The 15,246-nt window shown below is 36.8% G+C and overlaps 1 protein-coding gene across 2 annotated transcripts; it reads left to right on the top strand.

Annotated features, from left to right (window-relative positions):
* Positions 1-2,418: 2,418 nt before the first annotated feature.
* RB195_021217 (uncharacterized protein) lies at positions 2,419-10,766 on the top strand (the record flags this gene model as incomplete). 2 transcript variants are annotated; one of them, XM_064207840.1, is made up of 9 exons in its annotated part: positions 2,419-2,449; positions 7,063-7,148; positions 7,800-7,870; positions 8,454-8,648; positions 9,262-9,342; positions 9,883-9,967; positions 10,066-10,149; positions 10,524-10,633; positions 10,739-10,766. In XM_064207840.1, the coding sequence occupies 9 exons, from the start codon at positions 2,419-2,421 to the stop codon at positions 10,764-10,766; spliced, it is 771 nt and encodes a 256-aa protein (XP_064063721.1). The 2 variants fall into 2 exon arrangements, with proteins under 2 accessions (XP_064063721.1, XP_064063722.1); XM_064207841.1 differs by lacking the exon at positions 2,419-2,449 and having other exon boundaries at positions 7,119-7,148.
* Between the last annotated feature and the right edge of the window lie 4,480 nt (positions 10,767-15,246).

The following is a 15,246-nucleotide window of genomic DNA, read 5'->3' as shown; positions in this document are numbered from 1 at the left end:
GTTCATTTATAAGGTGATGGTAGATCGGTCTCCTTTGGAAATAACAGGTAGAAATCTCGTCCTTGCGAACACTCATAGTCAAAAAATTTTTTTACTGTTTTTAGCATATAAAAGAAGTTTGGCATGTTTCATTTTGGTAAACTTCAAAGAGTAGTCGATACAACTTATGAACAGGATCCTCTTTCGTGAGTATTCAAATCACTTCGATTTTTCTTTGGTTTTTTTTTTGAAGAAATCCAAGGTTTTTTTATCCTATAATGGATGGTCGCTCTGTGATCGATTCATAACTGAAGTTGGCATTCTCTAGGACATATATTCATCAAGACAAAAATTTTGTTAAGGTTTCAGGGAAATTACGAATGTAATGACCGAGAATGAGAAGAATCAGCGGTTCCGTTAGCGGTATCCTTGTTCACTAAAAAAAATCATTGGAAGACAGTTTTGTTTCTTAATAAACAGTTAAATTGTTGACAGACTAAAGATATATGACCACCGTGCAGTGAGACGAGAAGAGGTATGAGTGAGTTCTGGTAAACCACAACGAGAATCTGGCAAATAAGAATTTACAACTCTCACTGGTTCTTCTGCTTAGTCATATGCTGAATGTTTATCGAGCAACATCTGGTTCTAATGGTTTCCGTCAATCTTGGAAAGAGCAGCAAACGCAAATGAAATCATTGAGTTGTAATAAATTTCTGGACCAATCAGTTAGAATATGATAATGTTGTTTTATGGTTAGAATATGGTTGGTTATGGTAATGGGGTTTGTTGATTCCCGAAAATTTAATGAGAGCGGTCTCTATGACATCCGATAGAAATTCAACAAAAGTTAAAATATCATTATTTTTTCCTACGATCTAATGAATTTAGGAGAGTAGAACGTTCAAAAGTTGAAGACCATATCCGGACACGTTGCATCGACGTAGGTCGAAGGGCGAATGTTAAGTGTACACTAGCGATTAGTTGACAGTTATGAACTGATAATGGGGACCGGTGGGAAATCGCTCTCACGTGTGTGGCGACGAAAAAAAAAAGAAGAAGGCGAACCAAACCTAATGAAGTTTAAAGTATTTTGAAAATATCGAATTGTTGGATAACTGCACTCTGCAAAAAAAAAGATAGTTTCAATGGTTCAATGGAGAATTGAAATGGTTGATGGATGATTATTTGACATTTGAAGGTTTACCAGTCATTTCAATGACTATAACTACATGTCATTCTAGAAAATCACATGAAAATGTTGGATTAATCGTAACCGTTGGTAACAAAAACAGATTCACCTGAATCAGGAAGTGAATAAAATTCCATTTAAAAAAAACGTCGCGTTTCTCGTCTCATTAAGCTTTGACAACTCATTTGTGATAGGATCTTCTTTCGCTTCTGCAATTGTGGAAATCGCACTTCACTTTTATTGACATTTAATTTCTGAAATAAATGAAAATAAATAACAAAAAAAAGTAAAATAAGAATAAAATATAGTAAAAATAAATTATCTAAACTTTAAGTTATTGATTAGCTATCAGCACATTTATTTTTTCCTTAATATCCCTTATGTTAACGTATGGGTCAAAATGATGTTCACAATAGAAAAACCCATGAATACGAAATAATTACTCGTCTTGCTGTTGTTCATGCATAGAAAATGTTGTACATGCAGTTATCCTGTATTGTTTATGTATATTTAAACCGTATGAGTAGTGAATCCTTGTGTGAGAAGATGTGGGAGTATGAAAGCAAAAATTAATATGAAACAAATCGAGTAGAATGGAGGGAGTCAACGATTACATGTTTTCTTTGTTTGGATTAGCCACAATTCAGCAATTTGACTGCGAATGCTGAATAACCGCAATAATACTACAAATTTTGCTCAAAACAAGATAAAAAATTGATCTTTTACTGTAATCAGGCTACGATATCGTTAAACTGTAACCATAAAGTATTCATGGAGCGGAAGAAAAGGAGAGAGAGAGGGAGAGCGAGAGACTTAGCTACGCTGAAGTCACTGCATATGTGAGTAGGTGAATCCCTTCGTGATCAACTGGACTCCACTTCATCTTATTCATCTAACAGCTGGCTGTAGGTGTGCTCATATTGTTGTCACAAAATTTTCATGATGTAACACATGTTTCCAGAGTGAAGAAAATCTTGAACGTTAACAACAAGTTTACGATCACATAGTGTAGCCGAGGGGGGCTAGACACGCATAACAAATTGACCTAGTTATCCAGTTTATCGGTTCAGGTCGGTTCAGAGTCGACGAACTTGTCGCCGTCAACGTCCTGTCATCCGCAGCTTTTTTTTTTCTGTGCACTCGACGCTGTAATAAAGCACCGAGAAGGTTGCTCTTGGTTTCCTCGCGAAGAGAACACCGCCCTCAGATTAACTCAAGCCAAAGCAAGTGTATGTGCACGAACGAGGATGCATCCGGAATCAGAAGTTGCAATGCGAGGTGAGTGATTAGTTGTAACGATTTCTGTCATCCTTCGTTCCTTTGTGGATGTTTTTTTTTTTCCTTCAGATCCATCCCAAGCTCTTTCATACTTCTTTTTTTGATTACAAATTTGATTGGTATAGGTATTATCTATACCTGAGGACTCATTAATACATTATTCTTTACGGATACTTGGGATTAAGTAATTCTAATACTTTTTGTCACGGGCACATGACAAAACGAACACTCCGTTCACATATGCAATCATCGTCAGCTGTTCGCTTCCTAAAATTCCTCTTTCCATTGTTTTCAATGTTTGACGGAAACCTGGCAGTGTGTAAAGATATCCTCATTTGCGAAAATGAGACGGAAATTATCGTTCATTATATTTATGCTCATTTTAAGAGTTTTTGCAATTACTCAAATAAACACGAATCAATGAATAGCTCAAAATCACCACATTTACACTTCGATATAAACAGATCATTAGTTACTGTTACAGCAAAATAAGATGTAAAGGACATGAATAGTGTACAAATGAGAATAAGGTAATATTTTCTCCTTACTACTTCATTTTGCTACTTCCGAAATCCACTAATACACCAATAGAACAATTTCCTAACATATTCAATTATTCATTTCAATTGAATGGGACCTATCTATCCGTCGCGTATCAACGATCAACTGAAAAAAAGCAGCACACAAAAAGTCAGCTGTTACTAGCTTCCTGACAAATGGGTGATCGCTTGAAGTTTGAGGAATCATCAAAGCAAAAGGATTTATCCAGTGAAACTCAATCATTCAATTAGCTACACAATACACCTATGTATGATAGCTATGTATTGATTTGTGAATATGACTCTAATTTAAAGTGGAATTAAGTGTTTTTTTTTCCTCCCCTGGAAAAGGAGCTGATTTTTTGGTCATTTCCGTGTAGAAATCCATGCTATTAATGCGTTTTGAGGGATCGGATGGGACCGTGCGGTTTTACACCCTTGACCTCCGCTCTTTTGCATGTTGCAGCCGCGGGCAACGGATCACCTTCCCGTTCCAACTGTCGAAGTGTATAGCAAAGATTCGTCACGATAATAGATCCGGACCATTTGAACGATACTTTAACTGTTTACGTGAAATCATACAATTGTAAACATTAGAAGAAAACAAAGCAACGTAATAATTGTGAGAAACTCAGCAAAAGATTTCTAGACAGAAAAATAGTTGACCAGGACAAATGGGGAATGTTTGCAGTTCACTAAAAATAAATTTTTGAGAATTTGAACACTAAGAAGTAATATTATTCCTTGTGAATAAAAATCATTTAAAAAAATAACATTGAAAAATATGAATGATGAATAATGATAAAGCATCAAGAACCATAACACTAATAAATTTGTAAATTATTATATTTCTTCTAATTGAACACCAATGTTCCCATTGTACTGTAAAAATGAACAACATGCTCTTTCTTTACACTTTTACTTACAGTAACAAACACTTTTGCTCTATTTGATCTAGACTATCCATAGAGAATTCCCGTAAAATATTAGCACAAATTGTAATTGTTGAGGACAATCCACATGTCCATTGTTCCATAGTTGCAGCCAATATCTCGATAACCCTTATTATGTTAACGAAACTCCTTTTGTTATTCTCATACGTACATCCACAGTTGTCCACAATGCTCTCAACGTCCGAAATGATGGATCAAGGTTAGATAATAAAATTCCGCATTTCCTAAAAGATTTTCATTTATTTTCATGCATTTTTGTTCGGAATAATTGTGAAAATTGAGGATTTTATATAGTATGAAAAGAGAGTTTAGATGAATTTTCTTTACATTATTATTTATTTGCAATACAAGTATCCATTGTTTGCTTTACTATCAAGGAGTTCATGAACAAATTTTCCAATGTGTTTTCCGCTTGTATTCGTATAACAAGGAAGGAAGTTCACTTTTATGCGGACATTAGATGGCGCCTAGGATTGTCTGAAGGTCTTTCTTTTTTTTTTTCGTCCTAGCAACAAAGAAAACCATTAACATCATGTGCACGCCATATCCAGAAAGCGACAAAATGCGCATAAATCAAGTTTTGATGCATTTTGCTATGTGTTTTGTCTTCTGGATGAAGACAGAAAAATAATCGGAAGAAAATTGTAGTGATGGTGTATCTATACACTATAGCTACACAGTCGATAGTGAGTCCGAAAATGTATGTCAAAGCCTTATCTTAAAATATGAATATAAGTACATAAATATGTATAAGTATATATAAAATATAATATAAATAGAAATATGTAGCCGAGTTAAAATATCATCATTTCCCCTTCGGATGGTGCTCCAGAAATGATTGTTACAATAGCTCAGAAATCTCTAACCACTCGTCCACACAACTTTTCTGCCCTCGTTAACTGGTTGCTGAGTAACTAGGGAAACAAAGCTCTCTACATACGTACTTCAAAGTTTTGTCAATTTAAACAATGAAAAATTAGAATGTGTTGAAAATCCATGGATTCAGTGATCATATTACTTGATTCTGTCACTGCATCATTAAACCGATTCACTCTAACAACGTATGTATGTGATTTGAATCTTGTCGGAGATATTATTGTCATCCGGAAGAAAAAAGAAGGAGGAACGTGGAGAAACATGAAGCGTTAAGCGTTTTGCAAACAAAACTTTTATTCAGTCAAATAATTTCTTGGAATATTTATTTATTTATCTGAAAACACCCACACAAAGCATAAACAAGAAAGTATAGAGCTCATTAGAATTTCGCCTACAGGTCATTCACCAGCTATATTTCCAAGGAAACCTCAAAACTTCAGGGAACTACGGTCCCATATTGAACCTCACAGATTTGTAGTCCAGCAATTATCAACAACATTTCAGCACGGCTTTGTCATTAGTTGATCTCATCATTAGCTGATCATATCGATCGACACATCCTTGTTACAACGACGTGTTCCCATCTAACAAAACAATAAACCTATATCCATATTCCGCATGCGCCGAGTTTTGATTTGGGCTAACCAGCAACATCAGCTGACATGGATTTCATCCTAGAACTATTAGGAACCACGTTGCATTTCTTCTATTTCAACACTGTGATTCATAGTTATTGATAATATTTGTAAGTTTTTTTTCACCTTTTAGAACTTTAAACATATTCGTTTTCGTGATGATACCTGCAAAACGTTCCGGATTTTATCTACTTATGATAAGAACCCAACACAAAAAATTTGTGAAGATGCTGTCTTCGACTAAAATCAGCAAGTGTTCGGAAGCAAGATTTATTCCCGTCCATTTTCATTGATCCGTTCGGCATAATTCAGCTGTAAACACCGACATAAGGAAAGAATTAACAACCAAACAGCGTCATTTAAAATGTTGAAATCATATACAATATTATGCATTGTTACGGGATCTTCTTTTTTTTGCAATGATGACAAATAAACTTTTATTTTCTTTCACGAAAAGATGAAAGTGGCTCCCCTAACTCCAACGGCTGATTTTTTTCCTTGCACATCTATCAGTTTTCAATTTTTTTTAATCTCCTTGCATTTCTAAAAACACGTCTATAAAAGTCCATTGGAGAATTAATCATACCTTTGGTCTGTTTTTTTTTTTTTTTTTTGAAGTTTTGCAAATATGGAGGATGCAAGAGATTCCGGCTGCAGCGATATACATTAAAAGAAAGAGAATAGTGAGAATAAAAAGATGTGAGAATAACAAATGAAAAAGAGGATTTTTCCACAGCCGGACGAGACGATCTCAATGTCCGCACACATCTCCAGCATGTCTTGATCTACACTGTCGATAAGATCATGGTGCACTATCCATAAGGTCTTGAAAAGACGGCTGTGGTAATTTCTCAAACATTTCATGGATATGGTTGCAATCATCTCAAAACGAAGATCCAGATTATGTCAGAATTTGAAATAAAGGGAAGGCGGATTCAATCTTCAATTGGATAATTTGTTTTGCATCTCCATGATTCCAAAAAATAACAAATTCTACCTCTCTTTTTATTGCAATATCTTCGTCAATATGTTTCGCGACGAGAATTTGTCCTGAGGCTGCTATTATCCGCATTTAGCGTCCCTAAGGTTCCTAAGGTTGGCTTAGAAGAGGCGGGTCTTTTCACAGTATCTCGCTCTCTCTATTTTCGCCCTACTTTACCTACATACCGTCACAAAGCAGTGATCATTAATCACAATTTCAATCATTCCTCCGATATTTCACGTAAGATAAAAGAAAAATAGCATGATTTTCATGATCGGCTCTTAACAGGAACCGAAATCGATCGATTCATGGGGGCCGTCATGCAAATCCAAGCTCCACGTACAAGGCCTAACACATACATTTTACATGTCTGCACAACTATCGTCAGCCGCCATCAGATGACGTTCAAATATTCATGCTATCATCACAATCGTCCATCGACCTTCATGTTTCCACTTGAACATGTTGTGTAAATACTCTTTTTCACATGCAATAACCATTTATGATTATTCACGGCTTTCACAATATCGCGAAAAAAAAGGAAACTGCGAAGCAAAATTTGTGTTAGAGCAATTATATTTTTTTTTCCATTAATTATTTTCCTACTCTTAATAGTTCAACCTTTCAGGACTACAATCGTTCCTCTTGGCGAATAAAGAGGCCATATTATCACTGCTACAGGATATGGATAGACCGGAAACAGAACGTGACAGAGCAAGTTCTCTTTCTTATTCAGTGGAAATGTTTAGCTAGTAAACGTGGAAGTAATTCGTCTAAAAATTTGTCATAATCTGCGTAGTAAGGGGAAATGTGACTTATTCTCTTCTCCGGCTTTTATGGATCTTATCCACTAAATCGCCGCTCTCCATACCCACATAAGCGGAACAGGTACATTGTAAAGTAAATCTCAGTGAAATTTAGCTAGTTGATTTTTTTACCTCTTCTTGAGCTAACTCGAAAAGCTTGAATATCTTCCTTAACAACTGCACGTCTCAGATCCTGACAGTTTTTTTTGGATATGGTAGCAATATGTTGTGATTCCATAATATTGCACTATCCTTACGCTTCAGTTTTTGGGCAGGAAAAAGTTTTATTGTTCACGTGAAAAAAAAGTGGCGGAGTCTATTGCACTGAAAACTGATTCTATGGAAGAAGACAGTTCTTTCATAGTTGTCACCTTCTGCGGTTACTTTTACTAGTTTTACTAGTTTAGATTCACTAGTTTTACTGTATTTCCGATTGGAATTCGGTACTTATGGTGTTCTCATGAACTCGTGGACACAAATCGACTATAAAACAATACTATGATTTATTTTCTAAAAAATTAGTAAAATTCAAACCTTGAGAATGAAAGAGTCCGTTTAGACGTCTCCAACATCACCACAACAGGAACGTTCATCAGGATTTGCTTGCTCAAGTTCCCGCTCCTCACAAAGGTTAGAATACATCATATTGTTGGGACATACCCTCTTCAATCGCTTTCCTCACGATTCTTGACTGCTTTTTAGTAGCTTACCTGACCAAAGTGTTCATCTGTGCCTGTTTTATTCTCCTCGAACCTCTATGATTGATGGTTTTGAGAAATTGTTTGGTGACATCAGTTGCTTAGATACTGAGCAGACTTAGGCGCCAGTGTTTATGTTTGCCCAGACAACTGTCATAGCCTCAGGGCAAGAGTAAGTGAATGGTTGCGGAGAAAGTGACCGAATTAGTGCGGACGTATCGTGGTCGTTCGAGTAATCATAGGTGCCTCTGACTATAGTTACCAGTTATCATTTCTCCTCGGAAACACATCAAGATGACTGTGAATCATTCTACTCCTCCTCTTAATTTCCTCGTTGTTACGAAACATTTTCCTCTCTATTCTTGCACTACTTATATAAAAGCGCTAGCATGGATCAGCGCGGTAGGACTACTGAATTAGCATTTAGGCCCATCCTACCATTTCCAGTGATGATGCACTATTTCTTACTACTACTTTCTTTTTAAAATTCCATAAAAAGCAAATCCACCATTCAGGTCCTATACTACAGAATCAGCTAAACAAAAAGAACGGAAATCATCTCGTGACAGTTTATTTTCACGTGTCGAAGCGCGACGCGTACGAGATCACACGGCTCCGAACTCTGCGAATCGGTCGCGATCACGCAGCGACTCGCGAACGCCACCGCATAGTGCGCGAAATCTTCAAGGGAGGCGACATCGTGAAGACAGGTGTTTTTTTTTATCATAAAATAAATAATATAGAAACTTTCCTTATTGCTATTATCACGAGAAAGGTACCATTTCAGTGGTGTTTGTGTACATTTACTTAACAACGTTGCAGGGTGCGTTAGCGATTCGCAATAAGACTGCCTCACCATCTCAGATCCCCCAACAATTCTCAACGTCCGTTTTGAACTAGGTTATGGCCGAAAGATTGCCAACAGACTCTGTCAAGTAATGAGAAAATCTGGCGTCTCATCGGACTTTCACAATCAACCAAACCGACCATAACAAATCCCACTGTCATAGATCAAAAAGCAAATCAATGTGGATCAATAAAAGAAGTGGTATCAGTATATCAAAGCTTCAAGTGATATCTATCAATATGGATTGGCGGTAAATGTTATGAGGTGCCTATGTACCCTGCAAACTACACGTTACAACCAAGCGCCACTGACGATGTGGTGCATAGGTGCAAGATGCCCCATAATTCACGTATAAATCTAATAGATTCGGTGAAATTGCTCTTTTTTTCTGTTGGTACGTGATTTATGGGATAACGGAATAGTAGATTAGTTAAATATGAATAGAATGATATTAATGTGTATCAATTTTATTTAAGCCGTTCACGGTCACCTTCTCGTGAACAATTCAACAGACTAGCGAGATATCGCGATGGAAGAGAGGATCCTCGTCCTTGCAGGTTTGTTTCTTCACCTCAAAAGCAGGTACTGTATGCTCATGTAGATGTCATACGCTCATGTGTCTCTGTCAGCTTCGTAGTAAAACGATTTCCCGTGTTTTTTTTTACTACTGCTTACGGATCCACAGATCCTCTAAGATCGTCATTAAAGATCGTTGCTTACTCATTTAAGGATTCATATCGTTTATAGTCGTTGTTATAGCCGAGCCGTCGGTGATATTTATGCATCAGAGATCGTGACAGACATATGACTAGAAACTTTGTCCTCCCGCTTATGCAGTACACTTTTTTTGGAAAGGACTTAGAACACATGTGTTGAAGAACTTCTGTTCAAGCAGCTAATGTGTAGACCTCAAGACTTAACACACATGTTGCAAAATTAAGAAGAACTTCTCTCTCTTTCTAACTTCCAATTGAAGATCTTTTTTACTAATCATATCCTCAAAGAATTTGCTGGACTTATTCCCTTACTTTTTTCACAGAAAAGCTTTGAGTTTATAGATTATTTAATTGTATCTAGTATTAGTTATTTTCTTTTAGGTGCATTGGAATATTTGGCATGAACGTTGATACCTCGGAGAGAGATCTTGAAAATATATTCCAGGAATTTGGAGAGATTGATTATGTTTGTTTCGCTTTCGATACATCATGCTCTATTTTGTGTTTTCGCCTATTTTAGAATTCAATTTCGGCGTATTCCCATATACCGCCAAAATTTTTCAGATAAAAATTGTACGTGATCATGTAACAGGAAGAAGCCGCGGGTTCGGTTTCGTCTATTATCTCAGGACACGGGACGCTGCTGCTGTGGGTGGATGATTTTCTATGCCGTCATTAAGCTGTATCGGCTCTCCATTTGTTACCTCTGCATTTATTTGCTAGAATCCAGCTTTTTAAAAGTTAGGGTTGTAAAACCGTCCACTTTTTGGTGTACTACTCGTGCCCACGGCATGCTTTAAATTTTTTTTTTCAAACCACAAACCATCAATTATCAAACAATTATATCACTTACCGTCATACGGTACATGTATAGTGTACAACCTTGTAAAGTAACGTAGATCGCGAGTTTTTGATCCCAATTGAAGAAAAAAAAAGAACAGAAAATTCTCTGCCAAACCAAAGTGATGGTATCATATCTGTCCGAAATCGATGCTAATTGTTTAATTGGCTATATTATTCAGGCAAAAGCAGAGCTAAAGGATGCACGAATTGACGGGATGCGCGTTCGGGTCGACTTCTCCGTTACTAATGGCGCTCCCGGATATCGTGGAACAATGGGGCGTCAGAAAAGGCAAGCATGTTTTTAGTGCATCACTTCATTACTTTTTACTGACTCCTCTTCTTAAAAAGAGAGGTATAGGATTTGTAGGGATTAGCTTCATCATTCATATTTCAGAGTTATTCAATCCTCGAAGTACACATAGCTGGCATATCGTCGGATTCAATTTAATGCATTGGATCACTCAGAGGATGAATATCTGTTGTGTACTTTTATTCCTATTTTATTCTTTCGTGTATCCATTATCTCGACTTTGTTGATTATTTGTGTTAATGAATATTGGCTACTATATTATGAGTAAGCGTTGTACATATGTGTTGGAAAAGCACGATGCAAAATCGATAGGTCAGAGATTTGACCACAGATTGTCGATAATATCGACGTTTCTGGGGAATGATTTCTCGTTATTCTGCACACATTTCCCGCCTTTTGTTTTGTGTGCTGCCTCAATCGAAATAATTCGGTTGACAGCTACGTACATAATTCAGGAGAAGTTCGTTGAAGAGAGGGAGAGGTCCTGCCAATTCAATACATGTAATAGCTTCATAAAAAATTTATGCCGTCATGTAAACTGTAAAGATTGAAAAGAGGATTCTAGGAAATCTAATCCTCGAACCTACACAAAATCAGGGCTAATTGATTGCGAGCACAGTGAACACATTAGAATGGATTTAGGCATATTTGACCTCTCCAAAGGTTCAGATCAGAAAATCAAGGAGAGGTGACGCCAAGTTAAACTAAGAATGTAACCTCCCAACAAAATAAAAAGTATGGAATAGCTTCCATTCAGATTTTTGCACAGTAATGATAATACTATGATGTTACCACTATAAATAGAATAAATAGACGAATACATCCGTGATTAAGAAAGGTAATTGTCGCGGAGAATCTTCCCAATGGTTGTTTAATAAATGAAGAAATCAGACTTAGTAGACTCAGAAACACGCAGTTATGAGATAAGCCTGAACTAAGGTTTATTTTAGTGTTAGGCAAAGGCATAGATCTTTTCTTTTGAATCACTCCAATCATCTTCACCGGGACGGACATTAGATCTTAACATTTTTTAAAGTGAAGTTGTGGAAATTTAAACAAAAAATTCTTCGCTAAACTACTCTGTGGAAAGTCTAGGCTTAGGCTTAGGATCAACTTTCACTTCGAATCATATCGATCGTCGTTATCAAAGCGAACATAAAACTTAGCATTTTTCAGTGTGAATTTGGGGAAATTAAACAATATTGGATAGACCGCATTGTAAACTGGACATATAAAAAAACCTCAGTAGCACTGACTGTACCATTCAAGCATACTACCATTAGCAAAAAGATCTACAAATGTGAAGAACTGTTGGAAAAATCGTAGATATTGAAATAAATAGACTGTAGACAAAGCTGTGCAGCAGGTAGAGTAGATTAATAGCTAACAATTTAGGTCTCATCAAGATAACAGAATACGATAACATGAAGTCAAAGTAACAGCAGTCAGAAAACATATGCGATGAAAATATTAAAGAACAATATACGAATTAAAAGTAGCAGAAAAATGCAAAAATTTGGTAGAAGTTCTGAGCAACGATTATTTATTACATTTTCCAAAATCTATCTGCATAACAGCACCATTCAATGAAAAGACTAGCAAAGTTATTTAAAAGCAGCATACAGGAATCTGACATCGTGAGGGAATCCGAGGGAAGAACTAGAGATGAGGTTGTAGGAATCTGGGATAGTTCCGCTCATCTCTCCTTAATCATCGTAAAAGAAACGGCGTAGGAACCGCTTTAGTTCCTACGGGGCACGTTGGAACGCTCCTTTACACACGTGTTCCGGTCACCTTAGCAGTCTATTCATCAGTTTTACTTGACTAGACTGGTGAAGAGATCAATTAATCTTCGACCGCTTGCACGTTGGATGCGGCGCGTGCACAAGGGTGGCGCGTTGCAACTGAAATCGTCCTAGAAACTGCATCTTCTATGCCGTTTTTTTCACAACAATTAGGAAGAAATGAGTAGAACATCCCTGATCCCGCAATCTAAAACCCCACCTCTAGCTTTGCTTCGGATTCCCTCACCACGACAGATTCGTGGTATGCTGGTTTTAATCTGGATGATGCCGCATTAAGTAGGCATTTCTTTGAGGGTTCTCTTATTTTCACTCTCGTAAACAGGGGCTGTAGGACAGCAAAAGTTCAGAGTTTGTAGTCAGATCTCCGTCAATCATTTCGTGGAAAAAGTGTGAAGCGATAATTTAACTCTAATTAATTTAATTAAATTTAACTTTTTCACCTTTCCAACAATCACAATTCTCAAAAATGGGCTTCATTCAATCGGCTACTTTCGTGATCCTTGCTTATACAAGATAATAACGATAAATCCCTCACTCAAATCAGGTCGTGTTCTTGTTATTTCTACAGAGTTGTACAATGTCAAGGTCTTCTGGATTTGACCCAAAAAACAAGGCGGGGTCTTGTTAAATGTGGAACGATCGAGTTCACCAAGCTGTTCGAAAAACAAAGGATGATTTCCTTCCCATTGCTAATGGTGCTTGTCTCATATTCTGATTTAGGTGAGTGGGCCAATTCGTGAATTTGTTGATTCAAACTAATTCGAAAATAATGTAATTTTCTGAGTAATTTCGTCTCACTTCTGATGCTACATCACTATCTCGAATTTGACTCTTCCACTGTTCTTCGAAAAACACGAAGATACGGTGAGCTAGTTCTCCTTTAGCAGCTACACATGAAAGTATGTTCATTACCAGAGTATATCAAGTTTAGGCCAGGTTAGAGTAAGATAACAACCTTGAAACATCTTTTCAAGCGTAAACTAATATTACCGTATAGTCAGCGTAGTATGAGTTCAACAAGGTTTGTGCGATGCACTCTAGTTTCCTCTGGTTGTCACACACTCCCTCCTCTTGATTTACCCAAAAGACGCACGCGGTCACCCGGTTGAACATATCTGGCGCCGACCATACATACATAGTTTCCTTCAAATTTTCTATGCTCTGAAGTGAATTAGAGTGTGAAGGATCGAATAATCGTTGTGTAAAAATCCCTCCGAGATGTGCAAATAAGTTCAATTTTAATTCATAATGGCAAAGTATTCACAAATTTGTATGCATATACAGTAAATTACGAGGCCAACTTCCGATTAAGGTTACTCTTCTTATAGTCCCACAAAATCTAGCGTCAATTTATCCACTCCGAAGGAATGAATGAGTTAGTAGGCCCTAAGCAGTATCGATCGAACCTTCGATATAGGAGACGTGGTGTTACCTTCCTTACGCAGTGTTCCAGCCCCATAAAAAAAAACTTTTTATAGAGAGTGAAAAACAGTGACGGCGAGAGATTCTCATAACTCATTTCAGTGAGGGAATATTATTCAGGAGGTTTTTGTTAGGTACATGTTAAATAGATATTCAAAAGTATTTTTAAGAGTCGTATCCTTAGCGTCCAAATTGGTTTTTCTTAAATCAACATGCTGCGTAGAGAATCTAAGAGCGTTCTCTTTTTCTGAAAAAAAAAACTTGAGAGAAAGTGAAGGAATGAGGGACAGACCAAGGAAGCTACAGATCGATAGTCAGACTGACCGAATGTAGTTCCACATACATCGATTTACGATCAAAAGATCAAAAAGCGTTCTATCACAAGCAGTTTGAGCGGAGGAATATAGTTGGAAAATAATACAGAAATGCGAAGATTATCTGACCATCTCATCAAGTTCACCCGTTTACTTCAGAAAACGAAGAAAATATGGAACCGCGTGGTTTTTTTTTTCGTTTTCTATCAAAGAATTAGATGCAGTCTCGGCTACGTTTTTCTATACAATTTATATTTAGAAGTTCTGAAGTCCTCCCTCTTTTTTTCAGAGCCAACTTCGACTCGAATGTCTTCTGGTGTTCACGATTCAGGAACTGTTACAAACGGAAAATTTATTAATGACAATCATGAAGTCTCCTCTGACCAACAACAGTATTGTAGCTCGTTTAAATCCTTTGAAAATAGTAAGCACAAGTGTCTATGATAAAAATTTCGCTACCCTTGCTCATACACACTTTTACCTTCTCTTCTGCTGCTCTTTCGATTCTATAAGCTTCACTCTATCACTTTATTCAACTTTTTAGGCGGGGCTACAGTATAAAAGTTGCGGGTGTATCTGTATTGTGTTGTTCATATATTGTCCTAATAAAAAGGTTTAAAGTACCATTAATTGCAGCTTTATCTGAATCTACTGGAAACATTAATGAAACTGTTTTATTTGAATTATTAATACTAACTTATCTGATAAATTATGTCGAATAACAGTTAGATTGCTACAAGAGTACATCACAATAATCAAATTACCTCGATATTAGCTGATGTGGTGGTATGAAGGGGAAATCAGAAGGAACGCGGTCACAAATATGGAAAAGAAAAACTTCGTGAGGAGAACTTTAAGGAAGAACGAGTCTAAAAAGAGAGGGAAATGAGTGAAAACAAATGTCTAGAAATTTCCGCCTTTCGAATCCCAGCACACCGCCAGCAAATGATCTTTTGTTGATCTACTGATCAATGCCACCGAAGAATTTTCTTTGCAATTCGCCATTTCACAATCCTTCCCTATTTTTCAATACTTCTGCAGAAAAGAAAAG

Source organism: Necator americanus, chromosome X (assembly GCF_031761385.1).
Source record: "Necator americanus strain Aroian chromosome X, whole genome shotgun sequence".
NCBI lineage: Eukaryota > Metazoa > Nematoda > Chromadorea > Rhabditida > Ancylostomatidae > Necator > Necator americanus.
Note: the sequence above shows the minus strand (reverse complement) of the source record. Positions and strands in the feature narration are given on the sequence as shown.